General features: G+C 37.7%; 1 protein-coding gene across 2 annotated transcripts in view; it reads left to right on the forward strand.

Moving 5' to 3' along the window:
• The first annotated feature begins 1,829 nt into the window (after window positions 1–1,829).
• Window positions 1,830–25,023, forward strand: part of GRIN2C (glutamate ionotropic receptor NMDA type subunit 2C) — a 41,865-nt gene continuing 18,671 nt past the window's right edge. The window contains exons 1-8 of one of the 2 annotated variants that reach the window (XM_072403943.1): window positions 1,830–2,104; window positions 3,959–4,374; window positions 12,819–13,405; window positions 15,267–15,381; window positions 15,456–15,667; window positions 16,212–16,374; window positions 17,665–17,818; window positions 19,166–19,291. In XM_072403943.1, the coding sequence (XP_072260044.1) occupies window positions 3,973–4,374; window positions 12,819–13,405; window positions 15,267–15,381; window positions 15,456–15,667; window positions 16,212–16,374; window positions 17,665–17,818; window positions 19,166–19,291 (1,759 nt within the window). In that variant the 5' untranslated portion in view covers window positions 1,830–2,104; window positions 3,959–3,972. The remainder of the gene's footprint in view (window positions 2,105–3,958; window positions 4,375–12,818; window positions 13,406–15,266; window positions 15,382–15,455; window positions 15,668–16,211; window positions 16,375–17,664; window positions 17,819–19,165; window positions 19,292–25,023) is intronic. The other variant, XM_072403944.1, reaches the window with a different exon arrangement.

The following is a 25,023-nucleotide window of genomic DNA, read 5'->3' on the forward strand; positions in this document are numbered from 1 at the left end:
AACATATCAACATTATGGGCAGGTTAAAAACAGCATATCTTAGGTATCCCATGAGCCTATTACTAACACAAATGTAGACCAGATGGCACTAGTGCATGGCAATATGCATATGCATGGAAAAGCAATGACAAGCATCACAGTAGTCCAGTACTTTGCAGTGACTCAAAGGGCTCTATTTATAAAACAGGGAATCTGACATTGCCTGGTGGGAATCAATTACTGCCATTGAAACACATGGACCTGGAAGATTCCCACGAGGGAATGTCAGATTCCCTAAGTCATAATAAATTGAGCAAATTGAGGTTTCCTTTGAATGCAAACCCCTGCGAAGAAAAAAGAGGTATTCTTGGCAATGCATAATTATAGCACTTAAATCCACAGGGTTTCAATAAACATAGAAAATGATGCACTTTTAGTCATTAAAGTAAAAATATATACGAGAGTAAACAAACTGATATTTAAAAGTGTCAAGATACATATAGATTTTGAAGATACACCTTCAATTTTGAAGTGTTGGACTCATTGTGCATTTTTATACAAGCCTTTAGATAGTAATGAAACAGCTAGTGTGACTGGGGTGGACCTCTGCCTGTATATTAAAACCTTGTGTCTTACTGCAGAATAGAATCATGTACACATGTTTGTGCGCTATATGTATATAACATATTATCTATCTATCTATCTATCTATCTATCTATCTATCTATCTATCTATCTCCTAATTATGGGTGTATACATACCATAAATGCATACATTCCTGAACATCTAGATGTGCACACCCTCATTAGTATATAAGTGTGTGAATGTATTCATATATTAATAATTTTGTTCAAAGCCTCCATAAAATATAGTCCTAGGCTCTATAGAAGAATCACAGATGCCTATATGGATATATTATAGACAACAAAATTTGTAAAGATAACATTTTATTATTTAATGTTCCTGTAGTAATTACTACAGTGATTGTATACAATAGGTCTCCCTGCATGCATGTAAGGTCAGTTGTTCATGACAATATACACAGCAATTATTCTATTAGATCACTTACAGCAAACAGATGTAGAGCTTAAACAGATCTATTGGCTGTTAAGGTCATAGATAGATATGTGAAAGGCACAATCACCATGTATAGGGCTTCGTCTGTATGCATACAATATGTACAAGCTGCAGGTTGTCTGAAAACACCTGCTACAGAATTCAGGAAAAAAGTTACAAAAAGAGAAAAGCAAAATATTAAAAGAAATTGCATTGAGCTAATTTAAAAAACAAAGTCATGATCTATAAATTGTGACAGTGAGTATCAGAGAGAAAACAAAATCAGCCTGTACAATAAAGTGCAAATTCTAGAAGCAAAAAAAATGAGTACATAAAATGAGATGAACTAAAGTAGCAAAAAGCACTATGCATTATGGAAAACATCTATCATATGAAAGAAAAGGGCATACCTGGTATATACAATATATGCCCTTATCCATAATTCAAGAAATAAAAAGCTTTGGATATTAGATGGGTAAAAGGGGAAGGCATGAGATCTCTAGATGAGACTGAAAGTATACTGTGTATGAGACCCAGCCATGGACAGGCAGTGCTCATTTAGCAGTGAGTGATATATAGCTCCCTTAGCTCTCTGTCTCTGTCCTTGATTCTGTCCTTTCTCTCATGCCTCTCTTTTCACTCTTGATACCTGTCTCTTTCTCCTCCCTAGTCTGTTTCCTCCCTCTCCAATTTTACATACCTCCCCATTCACTCTCTCCATCCTGTTCTCCCTTCATCGTGTCCCACACTTCTCACTCCATCCTCATCCTTATTCCCCCTCCTCTTTCTCTCTCTCTTTCACCCTGTACCACCTCCTCCCTCCTTGTTTTCTCCCACTCTTTGCATTTTCCAAGTCTCTCCTGTTTCTTGTTGCTCTCCTCATTCTTTCCTTTCCTACTTTATGTGTTCTGTATAGTTGTGTTCTCTCTTTTCTCTCCCTCTCTCTTTTTTTTCCCTATCCTTGTGTTTAGATGTGTCTCCTTTGCGCTCTTCTTACAGCTGGCTTTGCGAGCTCTGCTCTGTATTACGTTCCGCTGGCTTCTTCGTGTGCGTCTTGTGGCTCAGGGCAGGTGAGGGATGAACATTACCTGGCTTGTTCAGATCTTACTGAAGATTCAGGTCATTTCCTCTTCCATTGCCTTCCACCTGTTTTAACTATCACCCTTTACTTTCAACTCTTACCTATCAACATCCATCCTGCACTCCACCTGTATTAACACTTCACCTCTCTATTCTGTGGGACATGGCGGCAGCAGGTGGCTTCAAAGAAGGAAGCAGTTTAAGCAGTTGTGCTTCTTTTCAGATGAACCTGATGAAGACAAATGACTGAGCTAACTAATGTATTTCCAGTTCTGTGCACCCAAGAAGCCCCAGGAGCCATATGCCACATTTGTGCTGTGCCCACTGCATTATGCCATACTCCTAAGCCAAGGCATGGCATTTTGCCACATTCCTGCAAAACCAACATCTTTCTACCACTTTCCGGTTGGGCTTGCATAATTAAGCTGTGCTGCTGAGGCACCTACGTTATTAGGCCAGGCTCCAAAGTAGCTTCAAGCATCACACCACCTGCAGAGTAGTTGACATTGTGCCATAGTCCTTTAGTGCTCCTCTATGTTTAGAAAATGGATGCAGTGCTTTGGTGAAGAACTTGGTCCTTTTGCTGAAATGCTTTTATGTTTCTAACTTTTGTTTGTTAACTGATGTTTTCCATTGCAGAGGATAGACTTGTACGATTGGAGGTCCCAAAAACGTGTTGTGGCTTTGGGTGGAAGGGAAGGCCATATCCGCATACGTAATCCTTATTCACTTTGGTTTTTCCAGGTTCTTGCTGCTTTGACTTAGACTTGCTTTGGTTCAGATGATGACATCTATAGTAGCTTAGAGGTCTCCAGCTTTGTTCCATTTAAGATTTGTGTTACGTAGTCATTTTGGCATAGCAGAGGTGAGATTTTGCATGCATTTGTCTTAATGATTCTTCCAGGCGTCTTGGGCACATTTGTCTGTAGATCAGGTTTCTAGTTTATGCAGTTCAGGTTTTGGCTCAGTGCTGGCTGTGTTTGAAGTCTGGTTCTGGTTATGTGGTATGATCTCAATATGACGTATGCTGCTCAGTCAGGAGTCACAGGATCGGCTGGCACATCCACCCATGAATAATTCATGGTATGCCTAAAAATACATCGTAGTGTCTTCTGTATGTCCCATTGTCCTCCCTTAGTTTATCTCACAGCATGTTTCCTCCCTTAAGATGCAGATTTTTGACAACCTGCTCAGATATACTTTTTAGACTACACTTGTTCTTCCACATGATGTTAATGTATTCCATATCAGGTGCTCATTCCCTGTTGCCTGCCATTGGTGTCATTTCACAAGCCATTAGTGAACAATTTATGCTGATATCTTTCATATTTAGCAAAGTGTCTCATATTTTGTCTTTCATTGTCTTTTAAGCCTTACCTCATAGATGATCTAATTTGCTAAAGAATATTTCAGAAACAATTGACAGTTTTGCCCTATAGCACAACTTAAAGTTAGAATTTTCATTTTGTTTTTGTACTAGATAGGTTATAATTTCCCAGGTTGCAAAGCACACAGAAAAACAAATATATAAGACTCAGACTTTGGCATTCCATTCTAATAAATGGGGGAATGTTCAAAAATACATTGGGAAGAGCAATGCCAGGTGTAGTAACTCACACCAACCAACCTAAATTGGATCATAGAAACATTAGTGTTGATTGATTACAGTTGCAAAGGTCATATGGGTTCACTTCTTTCTGTTTTTCATAGATATTATGAGAAATTCTTTTATTTTATTGTATGGTAGTATGCAAATTAGGATAAATGTCCACTGTTAATGTTGTGCTATACGTATCTAAATAAATGTATAGACTAAGATAACATTGTCTTGTCCTTATCTGCAGGTTCAATCTTTGACATGTTCCTGGCTTATTCCATGGGTTGGCTTTTTCTTGGCGCACTAGGGTGTGGTGCTGTGGTGATGGAAACTTTACTACCTCGAGCTGGAGGACCTGTGGTGAATGTGCCTCTAGTATTTGGAGGTTCCTTTCCTCAGATGGAACTAATGGGACCTCTTCTTCCAGAAGGATCTTTAAGTCTTCCTCTCGACATTCACACAGTCCCCGTGTTTGTCAATGACAGTGGCCCAGGACCACTGTTGCGCCAGCTTTGCCTGGCACTAAAAGGGGCCCATGCGGTGGTGTTTCAGGATAACATTGGAACAGAGGCAGTGGCCCAGATTTTAGACTTTGTTTCTTCACAGACTCTCGTACCAATTATCAGCATAAGTGGAGGTTCAGCTGTCGTTTTAAGTCCAAAGGTAAGATAATCAAGGAACCGCTTTTTTACTTGTTTGTTGAACTGAAAACTTTGTAGAATAGATGACAGATGCTTTTAACTACTTTCAGATGATTTCACTACTTCACTACAAATACAGAGCTACTTATAATGAACTGGAATAAAAAAAACTTTTTACTGTTGACACTGCTGCCATATTGGCGGGTTTCAACCAAACTGTTCTGGTTTTATTAAGGAGCTATAGGTATTCATTTAATAGACAAGTTCCTTACTTGGCCTTAGATTTTGAAACCCTTTAGGTGGGTTCAGGATTCAGCCTTTGTTATTGCCAAATGTTTAACCTAGATTCCAACTCTTTGAGTGGTTCCTTGAGGTTGTTCACACAACTTCTATTGCTTATTACTTCCCTATCTCCAAGATTATTTGCCACCTGCCAAACCTAAACCTTAAGCTTTCGAGTCTTGAGACATACAGACACATAAAGAGATGTCTGCATAAATAAATGTTCACATACCATTTCTTGGAAGGCCTAATGCCCGCCAGTGTATCCCTATTATCTATCATAAGTACATCACTCCAACCAGTTATAACAATATACAGGACTCAGGGATTATTCTACACATAATAACATAGTAACATATAAAAAGGTACATCCTATCTTACTCTAATATCTTTTGTTTAAAAAGTTAGTAGTTAAAGCACACTTCCAGGTACATTATAAACAGGAATATAATTTAATAATTATAATATTAATAATTATCAGTGCCTATTTGACTGTCCAGTTACAGGCTAAAGTCAAGAAGGTGACCATGCTATTTTGATTACCTGCAGTAAAGAAAAGTCAGATCACCAACCTAGCTATGTTCTGTGGTAGGACTATATAATTCAGGACATGATAACATATCTACCAGTGTATTCATCTGTTTGAAAGGTTCCTGGGGAAAACAAGCCCAATGTATTTTCTTGCACATTTGCACATGCTTGAGGCCCAATGCTGATTGTTAATTTGTGTGCTGGAGAGACCTCACACCATACACCCAGCTTCACTTCCAGAACTTCAACACAGCCTTTAGGAATCCGGGTGACCATGACCCTATAGGGATAGTAAAATGGTGCCCTTCATACCCCTGGGATCACAAGGTCTAATACACTTTTGCCCTTTATATATCTTGGGTCAAAAGCTTCCCCTTAGGGCACAGGACTACCACATGCAGCACATATGGAATCCAGCTCCATTATTGCCCAGACCTTTTGTAATTCCTCATTATTCTCAGTCTTGATTTGCCATGGTTGTCTCTTTCTCTTGTGTGCCTATGTAAGTAAATGCTACATAGCACAGGCATTTTAACAGTAGCTTCATACTGAAAGTTTCAGAACATTACACTCAGCAACTTTCACCTTCTACTGCAGTTAACATTCAACTGCAACATAAAACACAAAACTGCTTGATTTTCCTTTAAAAGAATAGGGCACTACGGACTTCATAGCTTTCTTCTGATAATGAGCCATGGTTAGTTCCCAGGAAGGTAGGGGGGCTCTACAGCAAATGTCTGCACTACGGCAGAACAGTGTGTAGCACTTTCTGTCCCTACTAATGGTGGGATCTTCTTTAATTCCATCCAAACAAGAACATTTTGAGTAATCTCTCTCTGACCTTGATAGGATGTCTTCTAACCTTCTCACTACATAGTTCTACATAGAACATAAGTTCTAAGGAAAAAGGGCAGCCTACGTCCTATTACATAATAGGTGGTCAATATAGAGACCTTTCCTTTGGTGGCTTTACACACTGCTGTTACTTCTGGGCCCCAATACTTTGCTGCCCTCACACTTTGCCCCTCTGTGCCTCTATGCCTCATCCCTATATAGGGCTATCCCATGTTAAGTACTACCCTGTATAGTCCTATCTTTGTACTTGCTATTGTAATCCATTTAGGAATAGATCCTAGCTAGGTTCATGCTAACCATTTCATGAAAGCCTGGTGTTAGCAAGCAATACCATGTTACCACTGCAGATCTGAACATGGGTATTAAAAAAATGCAACTGGGGCATTCTACAAGCACATCCACATCTAAATGGCTTAGGTGTCATTTGCTGTATTTTTTATACAATTTTCTCAATGCACAATATACAGTATGCATGTAAATTATTTTTTCATCCATATTGATTTTCACATTCACATAATATTAATTAAATGTAAAAGCTTTATTGATCCAGTCAACACATTCAAAATCCTGCAGAGGAGCTTTTCCATGATGTGAAATGCGTCAGAAGAGGAAATCCCAGACGTGGTTTTGATTTTGTTGTAAAAAAAATAAAGATCTTGCATTTAATGGATATTATGTGAGTACCGGTGGATCTTGTGCACCTAAGGGAGTGGTCCAGCACATGGCTTCTAAGTGGCAGACTAACCTTTTTTACAGTCTATGTACCATGTTTTATTGTATTTTTTGTAATGTAATGTGGCAGACTTTGAAATTATATTGTGATAATAAATTGTGCATAAACAGAGTAAATAAAATCTTATATAAATTTTAATATGTAACTTTAACAAGTCATTTTCAATATTTGAAATATCTACATCCCTTCCACTTCCCACAAAAACACACCATGATTCTGTGGAGTGAGAATTTCCCAAAACTTTTTAATCAAATAAAAAAAAATTGCATTCAAATATACTCACAATATGAAACAAAACTTTGTATGATATAAATCCTTCAATGCTGCATAGCCCACATTTCATGGAGACCCTAAGTATTTAATTACATCATTTAAAACAGACATTGTGTGCTCTTGCTGTAGTTTTGTATACTTCAACAGTGTGATAAATGCTGTGCATTAAAACATATATATTTTTTAAATAACACAATTTGAAATTAGAGTTGCCACCATTTACTCTGACCCTTGTCAGATGACTGTATGGCATTATACATGTGGGTTGTAAACAGTTGAATGATTTGGGCTTACTTTTTGGTGACAACTGGAACTTGGCATACATGAAACTGCTTGGTGCTGATAACCTTGCAAATGTTATCCTATGGATAACTGATAATCGTCATGATTTAGGTTGCTTGAACAGCAGGAACTTACTATGTTACCCTATAAATATCCAGCTTCTGATGGTGTTTAAATATTTTATGATGTTATATTGTATTATATGATCCATGAATAAATGGAAAGTGGTACATTTACAAAAATAAATAATATATACTGCAATATAATGAAGACAAATAATTATACTGCAATATAAACTTACAATAAAATGATATACTCAGTATATATTCTATTTGCTGTCAATGAACTAGCACACTTTTATTCCTTGCTACAATGAACAAGCAAGGATTATATGTAGGATATTTATAGCTCAATCTGAGGAATGAACTACAGTCAAGTGGAAATCTATACTCATGAGCACAATTTCCCCCAAAAAAATCAATTATGGCTCTATCTCATTGGTTCTAGAGGTTTGTGTGCAAATATATATTTAACTGATTATTTAGGCAAAACTAAACCCTGGGGATACTCATCTGTCCCTGTTCTGTTATAGGCACCACCATATTCACCCTTCTTTCCTTCTGTAGTCTGATCTTAGACCAACTTGATTGGCCGTGCTGGGACGGCACAGGCACATAGGAGTTCAGAGCCGCGGATCACCGCTGGTCTCCGTGCTCTTGCGGCCCAGCTGTCAGGCGGCCGCAGCCCACTAGTGGGCCGTGGACCGGGGACCCCTGCTATAAAAAGATGTTATGCAACCCAAATAGCATTATGGCATAAAATCCGATTATAAATCTCTATTTAAAGTTACTGTTTCCATTTTTAGCACTTTTGGCCAAATCTGATGGAATTGCCAAAATCCTGTTTGCACTACTCTCCAAGGCAGGGGTGCACACAATTTTATGGCTTGTGAGCTACTTTTAAAATGACCAAGTCAATGTGATCCACTAACAATAAAAACATGGACTTAATAACTCCTGTGGGTGGTAGAGTTTATTTTGAAAGGCAGGGCTCCACAATCTACCTGCGTTGCCTTTGCAATCCACCGGTAGGTAAATTGCTGCAGCAGTTGAGATTGTTAATGTATGACCTTGGATGACCTTGATGTTGTACATATCCCTAACCCCTGCACTCCATTCCCTATAATATATATACTTCCGACCCCTGCACTCCATACACTATGTTATCTATACTTCCGACACCTGCACTCCATATGTTATATATACTTCCGACCCTTGCACTCCATATGTTATATTATATATACTTCTGACCCCTGCACTCCATATGTTATATATACTTACGACCCCTGCACTTGATACGCTATATTATATATACTTCCGACCCATGCACTCCATATGTTATAAATACTTAAGACCCCTGCACTCGATAAGCTATATTATATATGCTTACGACCCCTACACTCGATACCCTATATTTTATATACTTCCAACCCCTGCACTCCATACACTATGTTATATATACCTCCGACCCCTGCACTCCATACACTATATTACATATACTTCCCACCCCTGCCTTCTATACACTATGTTATCTATACTTCCGACCCCTGCACTCCATATGTTGTATTATATATACTTCCGACCCCTGCACTCCATATGGTATATATACTTCCAACCCCTGTACTCGATACGCTATAATATATATACTTCCAACCCCTGCACTCCATAAACTATATTATCTATACTTCCGACCCCTGCACTACATATGGTATATTATATATACTTCCGACCCATGCACTCCATTTGGTATAATATATATACTTCCGACCCCTGCACTCCATATGTTATATTATATATACTTCCGACCCCTGCACTACATATGTTATATTGTATATACTTCCGACCCTTGCACTTCATATGTTATATTATATATACTTCCAACCCCTGGACTCCATGTGTTATATTAAATATACTTCTGACTCCTGCACTTCATATGTTATATTATATATACTTCCGACCCCTGCACTCCATAATATATACGGTATATACTTCCGACCCCTGCACTCTATACGCTATATTATCTATGCTTCCGACCGCTGCACTACATATGTTATATTATATATACTTCCGACCCCTGCACTCCATATGGTATATTATATATACTTCCGACCCCTGCACTCCATATTATATATAAACTTCCGACCCCTGCACTCGATATGCTATATTATCTATACTTTTGACCCCTGCACTCTATACACTATATTATATATACTTCTGACCCCTGCACTCCATATTTTACATTATATATACTTCCGACCCCTGCACTCCATATATTATATTATATATACTTCCGACCCCTGCACTATGTATGTTATATTATATATACTTCCTACCCCTGCACTCCATATTACATATATACTTCCGACCCCTGCACTTGAGTGCCAGCATAACACATAAATGAGCAGATATTTGTTGTAAAAGAAGTAAAAGAAGTGCTGCCAAACTATATTCCCATGATCCTTTACAATGATCAGAGCTTCATCATCCACAAGAGCATAGAACCCAAAGGGCTCCCTGGGGGTTCCAGCTACAACTTTTATTTTCCTGATGTAAAACGGGGGGCTAAATGTATTGGTCAGAGCTGTGTATTTTGCCTGTCACTTTCTATAGGAAGATGTATTTGTAGGCTGTTGGTGACTGATGGGAAGGAGCCTATCAGAGAGTGCAAATGGGGTGAATTCCATGTGCCCACTGCAATCCATATCAATGTCAATTGAAGTGATGGGAGAACAATGCTGTCTTGCCTAGGGCTCCATTTTGCCTGAATCCATCTTTGGGAAGCATATACATAAATATGTATATCTTACTATCAGTTCAATCTTTTTGATTTTACACATTTGCATGTAGCAGTATATATTTAAATACTAATATTGCACTTATTGTTACTTTACCATTCTTCACCCCACATCCCTCCCTATATCATATGACATTGTTATTGAATTTAGCAATGTTTCCAACAGCACATTTTAAAACAGTTAACCATTGAGGGTATCATTTACCCACACTGACTTGCTGTACCACACTTAGCTGCAGTGACAGCAAGTAAAGCCTTCCTGTACCAAGGCCTCCTATTGCTGTAAAGGAATCCTAGCCCACTACATGCAGGATTGCATTAGCAGTCAAATCATTTGTCTTGCAATCACAGCCTTATGTTTTCAGTGTCACCTTAAATATATATCTAATGCTGACAGCCAAATCAAAAATATTGTTGCATTGGTTCCTCTAATGTCAGAAACTATATTTTTAATTTTAATATTTCCTACTTTTAAAGTAATAATTTTTGGTTGACCTTTCTCAATTCAGCAGCAGTATTGTCAACCTTACTCTTTTCTTTAAAATTAGACTAGCCCTGCCAAAAGACAGAGTTCTGGCATGTTCCATTATAGTCCCCATGACATTAGTTACTACTGGAGTGCACTTGTCCACATTAAGGGTTTACAGGATGTTCATTGCACTGGGAGAAAAACATAAACTAAAGAGAAGACTGCATTTTTTAAATAAAATTGCAATTCTGTTTTACTAACAGCTCACAACAAGGGTATTCTTTATTCTTTTAGTTCCACTTGGTGATTCCATTATCTGGATGGCCTAAAGCTACTTCTAAGTTTCTGCTCTTAACTGGACTGACTGTTTTACATTGCTGGTAACTTTAGTAAAGTCCAATGGAGCAAAACAATCCCCTTACACTCACAACTTGTTTTCTGTTATTCTAACAGTTGTAATATTGACTTATTGTTATGTAAGACCTGAATAGAGTAGAGACAAACACAGTAGACAATTCCTTAGATTACGAAACTCCCCAAATTGATTGGCATCCATGAATATCATTTATTGGAGGGGTTATGTAGAAACATACTGAAGATAACCTAAAATAAATATAAACTGTGCATCGTAAACAATTTCCTTTGATCTTGAAATAAATATTTGTTTTCATTCCATATTGCATTGTCTACATGCTTGCATTCCATTAATTGCTGCATTGTATGTAATTTCTGGGGGCAGCTTTCCTGGTGGTGTCAACAGAGGATCATATCTGCAAAATATGTGTTTAACAACTAAATGGCTCCCAGGCTTTCAACTTCTTTTCCCAATATAAATGCCATGTATATGGGATTGCAAGAGGCTAAATCAAGTCACATTCACATGTTTGCTCTAATTGCATTTAAAGATAGCTGTAATGATGTTTTAATTAATATAGAAGTGCTTTAATGTGTGTATTTTACATTTGCTTCTGGAGTTCTCTTTTAAGATGTTTATTTAGTTGTTTTCCAGGAGTTTTGCTGCAACTCTTCCAGTAGATATGGGTGATATCACGCGATATTCACTTTTATGTCATCTTTCAGGTGACCCTTTATAGTGTCAGAGTAACTTTCCCCCCTCTCTGAATGAAGATAACAGAGTGTCATACCTATCTTATTTTCTGCTATGGAATTCATTACTGTGTTTTCCTGGCCAGCACAGCAAAGCCTTTTCCATATCCCCTTCTTATAGCACATAGGTAACATACCAGTTAATGAATGATTTCTATGATCTGCATTTAAGGCAGCTTCCAGACATCCAATGGAATATGGATCATCCATAGAGATGAATTAGGAAGAAGACTAGCTGGGAAAGAATCTTCAGAGAAAGAAGGTAAGTATTTCATGATACAGGTTTGACTCAAAGAGGATGGTGGGGTAAATATGAAGTGGTCCGTCAAGTTTGACTTTACTTGCCATGTGCTATTTCTTGCCTTGAAAGGCCAAAGACAGATAGGCAGTGAGTGTTTTCAGAACAAGGTCAATGTCAGATTTGGTATTTCACAAGTTTCATTTATTATACACTTCTTTTAGGTTGCAAGTCATATGTGCCTGATTTGCTTTAATAGAACTATATCTAATACACTATTCAAATGCTTATGGCCATTGTACTGAGAGGTCATGGTTGTCATATTGGACATTTTAGCATTAGTATTATTCTACCAATGTGCCTATGTATAGTATATAAAAAGCCTCATTCCTTCTAAAATAGCTATATATATTTAAATGACCTTTGACAATGACTAGCAAAAACTTTGCTTTATACTGTAGCTTAGTGCCAGCCAAAACTGGATAGACTTGTGTCCTCCTTGTATTGCTTTCTGTGACCCTCTTTTTAGATTTTATTTTTACTTTCTGCCCCTATGATAGAAGAACAAAATATAAACAGAACAACACTGTGAGGCAAACATAGACAGTCATGAAAACAAACAGAGATTTTATTCCTACCCCATTTTACTGAAAATAGGTGGTTTTATTGCACACCTTCTCTCAATTTGAGACGTTTCCTCCTCCTGTCCTGAAAAGAAATTAGACTAAATCTGCCCACTTTACAGTTACTTTGTTGTAATTATGCAATATAGTTTGAAATGTTTATTTCTAATCTTGCCATTCACACATCAGATTCAAAAACACCTCCTCATTGTTTCTCCAGGAGCCAAGCTCTTCCTTTCTGCAAATGGCGGCCTCGGTGGAGCAGCAGCTTATTGTAATTTTCAAAGTTCTTGAAGAATATGACCTGGGTCCATTCTCTGTTGTTACCAGTCACTATCCTGGACACCAGCTATTCTTGAAAACTGTGAGAGCTCTGTGTGAGGCTATTCAACCAGGCTGGGGTCCCCAGGATGAGCTCATATTAGAACCGGGCACTGGTCCAAGTGGAACTCAGCATGTACTCAAACAAGTATCTGCTCCAGTGTTTCTACTCTTCTGCTCTAGAGAGGAGGCTGAAGAGTTATTCTTTGTTGCTGGTGAAGCTGGACTCCTTGGACCTGCTCACATTTGGATTGTGCCAAGCTTCACTATAGGTTCTCCAGAGCGGCCTGCTAACTTTTTTCCTGTTGGACTGGTTAGTGTGGTGACTGATGGCTGGAGAAGGAGTTTACGGCAGAAGGTACAGGATGGCATAGCTGTAATTGCTGCCGCAGCTAAGAACTATCTACAGAAGCATGGAGAACTTCCCACTCCTGGAGGAACCTGCTTGGCACCAATGCAAATTCAAGGAAATGACACCCTGTATAGGTATGTGTCAGGTAATTGTGTTCCGCCCACTAACTTTATCTTCTTTTTAAGCATTGCAGAGATGTTGATCAAAATTATCGTTATTGATTAGAAACAGGATAAAGCTGTATAGAAAGCTAGCCATCTATTGCCAAGTAGCCCTATTTTGGGCAGAGAGTAAGTAGAAGGTGGTCACTACAGGTGCTGCAAAAGTTATTGTTTGCCTTGGGTTGTTTAGTGATCCCGTACCGGATTGCAAAATTGTTAATGTCTTAGGATCCTATAATCATGAACAATTTCCCATTAATATAAAAAAAACTATCCTTCTGCTGAATATTACAGTACAGGTATTTTCTTTCTTGTGTTTTGATGCTACATCCACCAGTACATTATTTTTTTTATTTTTTAGGTACTAAGACTTAATATTCAGGAACAAAAGCTTTGCTGTAATAAGTATAAGAACAACATGCTACATGGAAATGATATAAAGATAACATAAACTATTTAGATAGTAATACTAACACAGTAATAATATCAAAAGGCATTAAAGTGAAAAAAAATGATGTTACTAAAATGTGGGTAACCAACTGGCAAGAAACATAATAAATATCTCTGGACAAGCAACTATAAAAAGTTATTGTCCAGGCAAATTCTCATCAAGCTGTCCATGCAATGTTCCTATATATCCTTTACGCTACCTATGCTTGGCACTCCTTATAAAGGAATATTGTGTATTTAAGGACAAACCATGCAAAGCATTATGATACATTATACTGCTTGTAATAATTTTAGCTCACACTCCTTACAAATGTTACCCCAACCCCAGCGCTTACCCACAGTATTACCTGTATTTGGAGTAGCACTTGCATTGCCTTACAAAGTTCATGTATGCACTATAATGCAATAGCATACATTGATAAAGTTGAGCCCCCATGGTTTGACTATCATGTACCTAATATAAATAAATTTGTGCACTGTATGGCCATAAAAAGTTCACACGCTCAGATGTTTCATTAGACTGCCTCAATGGGGGTTAGGGTCTAGAATCTGTCATGACCAATACATATGTTAAAATGATGTCGTCCCTAAACCATTTTAGGAATGTGAGCCTGATAAATCATAGTGTTCTTGGAATATGCCCATGACATCAGGGAAGAAAATATGAATTCATGGCAAAACCTGGTCCTTCATTATTTTCAGGCAGTCAGATGACCTTATTTTGTAAGCTTATTGCTTTGGATTTATTTTTTGGCCGGCAAGTGTATTTTACAGATACCCCCTGTTACACATGTGTTTCACAATACAAGCAAAGTAATTAAAATGTAAATTCAGCCAAATATTGTGGAAGGGCTAGAATCCCTTTCTGTTTTTCTATTTTTATCTGGGATTTATTTAGAAAGATTTTCCTGGAACAACTGTGAGAATTTTTTTGTGTCCTGTGGCAGATCTTTTTCACTCTCCTCCTGGTGAAATCTTATCAGGGAACAGAAGAAATCTCTCCTATTGAGGCCTAGATAGTAATAAAACCTGAAAGGAGCTCTAACCTTTTCCCAGTCTATCCAGAACAGGAAAACAAGCTTTGGCTGGACATACGCTTTAAGTTAAATTATGAAATTATAGTTTTATGTATAGCCCTAGGGCAGGGACACAACCTTGAACAGTGAAGGTATTGAAGAGGAAGTTAAACAGGCCACTGGGTAGACGTTGTGTTTTGTTCAGTTTGTTATTGTGTTCTGCTGTTAACTCTAAAATGAATATGAGGAAACTCTCTACATTAAATATTATATTCTAAGTACTCCGAACTATTTATTTAAAATTTATCTACAGTATTGTCTTAGCTTATTAAAACCCTTATAATTCCTTTTCTGTGTCCATCTCCTAGGCATATGCTCAATATAGTTTGGCAGGAGAGAGACCTGTCCTTCAATACTCAAGGATTTCTACGAGATCCTTCCATGTTAGTTATTACATTGACTCCTCAACGAGTGTGGGAGGAGGTAAGGCATCCTCTATCTTCTTCTTTTCTGCTGTGAAAAACTTCCTCAGCCATGGAAACTTTCCTGTTCTCTAGGTTGGCAGGTGGGATCATGGTATAATACGGATGAAGTACCCTGTATGGCCACGATATGGTACTGGTCAACAGCCTGTGACTGATACACGTCATCTAACTGTAGCCACCTTAGAAGAGAGACCATTTGTTATCGTTGAGAGCACAGATCCAGTAACGGGAGACTGTGTACGGAACACTGTGCCTTGTCGCAAGCAGAGCAACCTAACTTTGAGGTAAATTGGGATTTAATTGGGTGATAAAAATAAAGATAGAAGGATTTTATTTTTTATTATGGTAGGTCAATGTAACCAGGGGTGTCAAATTCAAATACATAGAGGGCCAAAATAAAAACTTACTCAAAGTTGCGTTCCAAACTTGAAATTTTTTGAAAAAATTAAGGAAATGTTTCCTTCTCATTAGATATAAAACCTTTTCATATGGAAAAAAGAGGTTTTGCTTAACATTCGATCTGGAACAAGCCTATAATAGAGAAATAGCAGCGCTACTTCAATTCCCTGCGTCTAAAAAACAGTCCAATGCAATGCCGGGAATTGTAGTAGCACCACTATTTCAATGCAGCGCCGGGCCAGCTGCAATTCATATTTAGGATTCCTTTGGGGGCCAAAATAAAGGATGTTGCGGGAAAGATTTGGCCCCCGGGCCAGAGTTTGACACCCCTGATGTAACCAAAAACATAATGTAGCAATCTAAGGATTTTGTTGCTGTACTCCAATTTTTATTACTGGACTACTCCCAGAGTCTTTCTTTATTCCTTAGCAGTTCAGGGGAACCCTACTCCAAGCTGTGCTGCAAGGGGTTCTGCATTGACATCTTGAAGAAATTGGCACGTACTGTTAAGTTTTCGTATGATCTTTATCTGGTGACCAATGGCAAGCACGGAAAGCTTGTACGAGGGGTGTGGAATGGAATGATTGGAGAGGTAAACATTTGATTCTATTATAATTCAATTTTTTCAAGCTGATGTTGATGCCTGGTAACCACATGCATTGCATTTCTTTAGAATGATCAATCTTTTAGTATGGTTGACTAGCTATTAGTAGAGTGGTAAAGCTTATGGATGTAGTTTATTCTGCTTATATTTGCCTTCCATGGTTCCTTCCTTCTCTCCTCATCCCTTCTCCATTATTTTAGGCCGAGGGATGGTATTGTTGGGCTTTTGTGCTTCTCTACGCAATGCAGAAAGATCATAACTGGTGACAAAAATCAAAACACCTTGATGGGTGTGTGTTATTCTGTAGTGGATGTTCCTTGGTGAAATGCAAGTACATGCAGACCACCCTATTGAAGAACTAAAAATCCATTAAATGGAAGTGGTGGGCCACAATGTGTAAGGCTATATACACACGTGCAATGGTTCTCGTCCGACAATCGGCTCAGGGCCGATATCAGAAGAGAATCTTGCATGTGTACAGCGCTCGTCGTCCATCGTCGACCGACCGTCCTGGCGGATCCACGGACGATGGATGACGAATGATCATAATGGAAGTGGAAGGGGGAGAAAGCGCAGCGGGGTGCAGCTCCGCGTTCTCCCCCTCCTCTCTCTATAGAGCAGAACAGTGCTGTATGTACAGCACTTGTTCATGATCAGTCTTTGATCCTTTCCAACGACAAAGGAAAGGATCAAAGACTGATCATGAACAAGTACAAGTGAACGCGGAGCTGCACCCCGCTGCGCTTTCTCCCCCTTCCACTTCCATTATGATCATTCGTCATCCATCGTCCAACAATACCATCGCCCAACAATACCATCACTGGGACAATTATCGCATAGCTACCTAAGGCTATGGAGGAAAGAGCTAGATGATGGTGGATGTCCTCTGGTCAGGAAATGAGACCTTGTCAGTAGAACAGGTAAAAACAAGCTGGTCTATCTGGCTTACTAAACTTTCTCATGCCAATCTGAGAAGCTTACATTGTGCAGTGAAATACAAATGAGCAATTTAGTACAGAAGAGGAAACACTTGTAAAACTCTGTCCCAATATTTTTGAAATATAAGACAATTATGGATTTCAGAAGTTGGTATACAAAAAAGATTGCTATGTAGTTGAGATCTATGACATGTAGAAAAATATAAACTTACATTATTTTGTTTGATATTCTGATATTCTTCCTTTGGTACCCACATTTTCTGTCATTTAGTGATCATTTACTCACCCTTTGGCTTTTTATCCTTTCCTTTCCCCCCTTTTTCTTTTTACCATTCTGCAGGTTTATTACCAGCGTGCTCATATAGCTATTGGATCACTCACAATAAATGAGGAACGTTCAGAGATTGTGGATTTTTCGGTTCCATTTGTTGAAACAGGAATCAGTGTCCTAGTATCACGTAGCAATGGAACTGTATCTCCGTCAGCTTTCCTGGGTGAGACTATCCCAATACAATTACATATATACACATAATTACTCTTTAGTCTTTCATTGGGCATGCAATAAATAAATATATTCTATGATGTTTTTTATTTTTGCCCAATATTTGTGGTGGTTTAAATGGTATAACAATTAATATTTTTTATTTCCCAGCCTAAAATTTGCATTTCTAATTAAGGAAAATGCTAAAATTGCAAAACATTTTGTACGATAAAACAGGCAGTAAGAAATCTCACAAAATGAGACCTAAAACAACTATAACCCAACAGGATGGTTCTTCTATGTTTTACTAGATAAGGTGGTTCTAATGCTCTCTGCATCCCTAAATCTTAATTTTCTCTTCTGGTGACACAACATTAAAGGAGGGTAAATCGCTTTGCCTTGGTTACTGGCATAAATACCTATTCCTTATTCTATTTAAAAACAAAAAAGATTTGGCTGGCCTTGGAATTGTACTGTTTCTATACACCATCCAAATAATGTAAGACACTATCCCAAAGGATTGCCGATCAAGTATTTGCACTCTGGTATTTAAAATGCTTAGGTATTTTTTGTATCCTTATTATTCAATCCATTTCAAATCAGCAGTACAGAGTTCCTCCTTGGAATATCAAAATTTCAGAAGGTCCTTATTTAAAAAAATAATTCCTTCTTTAATGCTCCTCATTTGTATTCTATATTCAATAGGTGTACATATCCATAGTCTGCACGGATTTTGTGGATCACCAATACTATTTTACGCTGTCCCTGTCAAAATTTACAATTTTTAATGTGTTTTATCCTTTTAAATGACAAACGTTATCTGTTGATCTATTTATTTAGAAATTAAGTCCTAAGTCCTGTTGTAGGTTGACGACAGTTAACCTAACTTATCCAAGTTTTTGAATAATGTTGTCAGCCTTGTTTTGCAACAACCTCCTAATACTTCCTCTCCCTTTCATTTTCTGGTTCAATTCTACAACACAGGGAATTATATTATACAGTAAGCAGTAACATTCAGCTTCACTATTTACAATTGTCCTAAGAAACCTTCAATGGAATCCCATATGATTATATAGTGTAAGGGGGGCCTCTCTTCCCATTGTACCCACCTTATCCCCCACAATTTTATCTCTGAGTCCTCTCATATATCTGATCCACTTATAGATGCCTAGGCAGTATTTCTTTCCATTATTTATTATCTTTATCTAGTTTATGCTTGACTCTTATTTCTGCTGCTATTTTCCACTAGATGTTTAGTTTGTGATTTTTTATTTTGCTTTCACAATGACCATGATTGTAGGTTTTACATTGTCAATATACAGTGATGAGCTCCATATAACTAAGCCTTTTTTTTCCCCAGAGCCCTACAGTCCCGCAGTCTGGATGATGATGTTTGTCATGTGTCTGTCTGTTGTTGCTGTGACAGTCTTCATCTTTGAGTATTTCAGCCCCATGGGATACGACCAGAACATAAACAATGGAAAACGTAAGAGAAGACTTTTACATTATCAGTCTCTGAAAGATAAGTGAAATTACAGTACACATTCAGTTAATAAAAAAGAGTTGTTGTGCGAACTAGAATCGTAGAACTCATATAAACAACTAGATAATAATTTATTTATGTTAGTCTACTAACAAAACAATTAATATTACGCAGTATTTATATAGCACCATCATATTACATCACTGTACAAAGTCCATAGTCATGTCACTAGTTGTCCCTCAAAGGAGCTCACAATCTAATGTCCCTACCATAGTCGTATGTCATTAATGTAGTCTAAGGTCAATTTGAGGGGGAGCCAGTTAACCTAACTGCATGATTTTGGGATGTGGGAGGAAACCAGAGTACCTGGGGGAAACCAATGCAGACACAGGGAGAACCTGCAAACTCCATGCAGATAGTGTCCTGGCTAAGATTTAAACCTGGGGCCTAGCGCTGCAAAGGCAAGAGTGCAAACCCCTGAGCCATCGTGCTGGCCACCATGCCGGCCCTTTATCTGGTTATATAATTCCAAAACAGTGGACATAGAGTAAATGAAATAACAGTTAAATTGCTCCTTTACCACATGCCAATACAGCCAGAGAAGAGGTACATTATTGTCCTAACTGCATCTATCATATCAGTAACCAACCCAATACTGTCTTTTATATGGAAAACTTTGGAATCAACAGAAGTTACTTATTGGCACTGACACTGACCCTTCTTCTGCATTTCTTCATTTGGATTGCTCTTTAACCACATGTCAAAACAGAAAGGAGGAAATGATGTGTTATTGTCACCTAACTGCATTTATCACATCAGTCACCTGATATTGTCTTTAGTATTATCTATGTTTAAATCAATACTTGCTGAGTTGTTACAGTTATCTAGCCAGTTAGATACTTCCTTTCTGGCTCATCTAACCACACTGCTTAATATACATGGCTTTCATACTTCTTGTTTTGTGACTCTATCCTTACTATTGGAGAAAATGTTACTACCCTTACCCCTTCTTCTATTCTGCTCAGGACAATGTGATGGCAAACCCACAAGGGTATGTCCATGGTAGTCCTGGTATACAGAAAGTGAGTTAAATAAGTCATTGACTCAGATATTAGACAGGCTGTGGTTGGCAGAGGTGGAAACACGAGCACTGCATTTTTATACACCTTGAACATTGTATTTTTTCCAAGAAAAAAATGTTGTTTTTAACTTCTCCCATACAAGTAATTTAATCTCCCATTTAAACATCATCAACACTAAAATCCCTGTTTTCAAATTCAACCCTATAACTGACAATACATTTAATTTCTTTACCTTCCTTCCAGACGGTAGATCATACACACATGTGAGTTACTCTCCTTTTACCCCACGTAAACTTAGATTTATTAGAATTAGGCTTATACAATATAGCTTCTGCAACACTTTCCTGCACCTGTTTACAATCCACATACACAGAATATCAAATATTCACGTTACCTCCAAAAATATTCCCAAACTGGTAAATGGTATATAAGGAAATCTCACTCTGAGTTTGATTTCACACTCTGTAATTCACATTTTGTTCCTACAAGGACGAAAGATAATCCTATTCCTTATCTCTCATCTCTTCTCTAGTATCTAAATCTAAACACCTTTTCCAAATTTCAAATTCATTTCTCAGCCATTTGGTTCTGATACGCTCAACTTTCTTCGCTATCCAAGACTTTGCCTACTCTTATAGGGCTAAGATTATTAAAAAGTAAAAATGTTAAATACAATCAACTTGCCGGCAGGCTACATGCATTCACTATTCCACATGTAGCCCCTTGTATGTAGTAGCACAGTATAAAGACTTCTAACCCCCCTCACCCCTGTTGCCAGTCTTTTTTATCCATCTGAATTATTAACTCCTTGTTACACACACATTTTTCACTAGAAGGGAACTTCAATATATTTGAACTAAATACACAGTTTTTATTATAATGTTTGCATGAAAAAAATGTTTACACTACTTTCACACTTTTACCCTTGTCTTTTATTTTTGCATTTAACTACTTCACTAATAAAAAACCTCTTAGTAATGAACAATTTTTTTGCTTTACAAAACATGACATTTTTTCTGATCATAGATTACCTGACCTAGATAATTTTACATTACATTACAACAGATTGGGCATTTTTTTTATCTCTGCTCCCTTGCCAGAGCCAACTTTTTTTCCCCAGCCTCTTCCAGGTGTTGGGTCTTTAGCCATTATAAGTGGTCAGTGTAGGATGATGTTAAGCTAGGTACACACTTCCAATAATTATCGTTAGAAAACGAACAATTACGACCAATCAACGATTAAACAGGATTATATTTGAATGATCGTATTGTGCACAATTCTGTACATGCTATAACGATACAATCGTTCAAATATAATCCACCAATAGTGTACACAGGCTAGATACAATCATTTGAACGATGCAGGGAGTGACATATAAAGGAGAAACTGTATTGCAGAAACATGCACGATCACTGAACGACCGTACACAATATAGATATGTGAGAATTTATACAGTAACTGACACCATGCTGCCTAATGATATGTTGATACCAACATCTGTCCTAATTGCATTTATTGAAATAATGTACCTGTTCCGACTTACATACAAATTCAACTTAAGAACAATACTACAGTCCTGATCTCGTATTTATTCTGGGGACTACCTGTATATGTAAAGTTTCTCACTTTATAAAGCAGACCTTACTAAATGTACTGCTTTTGTTAAAATGTATGCTGACCCCTGGCCCTCAAGTTAGTTTTGGATAATATTACATTTTAATATGTACTGTATTGTTTTATAGCATATGTTTATTTACTGTATACCTTAATATAATTGACTGAATCATATATGAATTGACCTTTACAATAATGATAACCGCAATGAAATGTTAATAAATATATTAGCAAAAGGTGCCGCAACATTATTAATATTCAATAAAAAGACAAACAATTTGTAAAAACTGTGCAAGAAAAAAACAAAACACAAATGTATAAAACAACAACCAGTCCATGGCTTTCCAAATTACTCTTTTAAAGTGTGTTTGCAGTACAGTGTGTTCTACGTGCAGTACAAAGTTCTGTGCAAAACAAATTTAAAACTTAACTTTTCTGTTTTGTAAGTATTCCTAATCCATCAACCAGCTGCCCTAGTTTTGACAAAATTTCCCACAGATGGTGTGAAATCAATTATTTTTGTCCATTATTCTGTTCAGTTTGAATGGTACTAGGAGGAAAGAATTATATTATGTACTCATTGAAATCATCAGCCACACACTGCAGGAGTAGAAGGGAGGCTGCGTTTTTCAGACCCCAACTTGTGTTATGTTTAATGTTGCATCTGATGGAAAAACAATTATGGTTTAAAGTATAATTAAACATGATAAGAAGTTAAGCTAAATTCCCTCTACAGCTGTGGGCTTTGTGTTCCAAAACTCCTGTGAGTTGTCATGAGTTGCATTTAGCATCTTATTCCTTTGAATGGGCAGCCCAGCGCAATCATAGTGTACAGCAATAAGGTTGCCCGATGCCATCTTTTCACAGTTAAAAGTAAAACTTGGTTAATTTGACACCTGTTCAGGTGTGTTTGAACCTGTTGTCCTGTGATAGCACCTATCATTGAAACTTTTGATTCTTAAAAATCAAGCTGGTGTGGCTTTCAGTGTTCCAAACCTGTATATATACCGTATATATCCTGTCTATGCCTTTGCCCTTGCCTTGCTGACTGGGCTTGGCGAATCCTTGAGAGGACAGTTATATGTGTCAAAAATCCTCAAAAGCATTTTGGAATGATGGATGGACTACTGGTCAAGGCATTCTGAGCATCCTGTATAATAAATTATTAATACTCACCTGTCTTTTCATAATTACAGTCTTTGTTCTATTCAAAAGCTATTGCCACCCCAGGTATTTAACACTTCCAGGTATGTTGGATATTTTATCCCTTTGCGGGGACTGAGAAGTAAGCATTTTGAATGATCCCTTTAAACATGTGCTTTGCTAATGTCAGGTAAAGCAACTACTTTATTATTAGCCTCACCAGCAGCAGATTCTCACTTTTTCTTCATTCCCCCACTTCTTTGTACGTTACTCCCCTCTCTTTCACATGGCAGTGCTGATTCTTTGTGACTGGTCACTTATGCACCCACCATTCATATAGGGGCACGGGGAGGGTCATGATTTGCTCAGTACTATCCCTGACCATTGTTCAACCCAGAATGTTTTTTGAGCCAGGTGGGAAGGAAATGTAGGCATGTGGCAGCCCCTGTATTGTAACCCAACTCTTCAGTAACCACCCAAAAACAACCAGGTGGTCACCAAAAAGTCCCAGGCGGTGCACCCGGCTAAAACGGTCTGAGGAGAACACTGCTCACTCCCAGTGGCCAAACAAAATAGTGAAAGTCTGAAGAGAAGAAAATTAGTGAATACAAAAGCTGAGAGCGGGCTAGGGATGGAAGAAAATTAAACCAATTGTTGTACCAGTAGGAAGCAAATACAGGTTCATGTAAAACATCCACCACTCTACTAGGCTGTTTGCCATTTTGGGGATGTTAAGGTTAGTAACAATCTGATTTGCATTATTTATACTACAGGTAGTCCCCAAGTTAAAGACATCCGGCATACGGATGACTCCTAGATACCAACGGGGCTTCCCTGCTGCTCGTGTGCGGGAGGGAGGCTTGATGTGGGGAAGGGGGTCAGTTTGCATGGCTTGTAGAAGAAATCTTTTGCTAAACACAGCTGAGGTTGTGGGTTATATTAAGGACTGAGTTCTTTCTGCACCCTCCTATAACTTTTTAATGACCAAGACAAACTCCGCAGTTGTTTATTTTTGCATATCAAAGCACAGCTTGCTCCAGAAGTTAATGAATATCTAGGCTTCATAATTTTTTTTTTTTGCTTTGTTTGTGATTAACCCACAGTGCGGTTTTTATAAAGTAGCTGACACCATGCTGCCTAATAATATGTTGAGACAAATACCAGTCCTAATTGCATTTATTAAAATAATGTACCTGTTCCGACTTACATACAAATTCAACTTAAGAACAAACCTACTGTTCCTATCTTGTATGTAACCCAAGGACTTTCTGTATATAATGTCAATATTTTTCCAGTAAAGTATTCAAAACTATTGTGCATACTTATTGAAAAATATATAAGTGCACCTTTTACTGTACCTGGAACCTTAGCAAAAAAACAGTATGTACAGCAACTACTGGCATCTGTGTCAGGGAAGGCACACACAGCTAGAAGAATACATATTGTTAGCTATTTTCTAATTGTTCTAACCAGTTCTGATCATCACAGTACAAGCTTTCCTCTCTGGTTCTATAAGTTGCAAAGTGTAACTGTAGCAGTAATGGGTGTTTATTTTGCACCTATAAGGGGAGCCATGCTATAGTCTGAAGTAGTATTGTGAATCAGTCAACCACAAATAAATGAATATGGTGGATACAAAGACTCACTGAAAGTTAGTTTAGTGTTCAAAGATAGAGTGAGTCACAGACAACTGTAAAAAGAGATAAATGTTGTAGGTATATTGAATGTGTGAGTGGAAACTGTGATATATATGAACATAAAAAGAATAGTCTCTGCTTCTTAACTTGTAAGAACAACAAATTATGGATACATAAATATTTTTTCTTACAATTTGGACAGTTTTTTTGTTAAGAAAATGTTATCTGTAAACTGGTATAATACAGAGAAAAATAAAGC

This window comes from Pyxicephalus adspersus, chromosome 3, assembly GCF_032062135.1.
Source record: "Pyxicephalus adspersus chromosome 3, UCB_Pads_2.0, whole genome shotgun sequence".
NCBI classification, from domain to species: domain Eukaryota; kingdom Metazoa; phylum Chordata; class Amphibia; order Anura; family Pyxicephalidae; genus Pyxicephalus; species Pyxicephalus adspersus.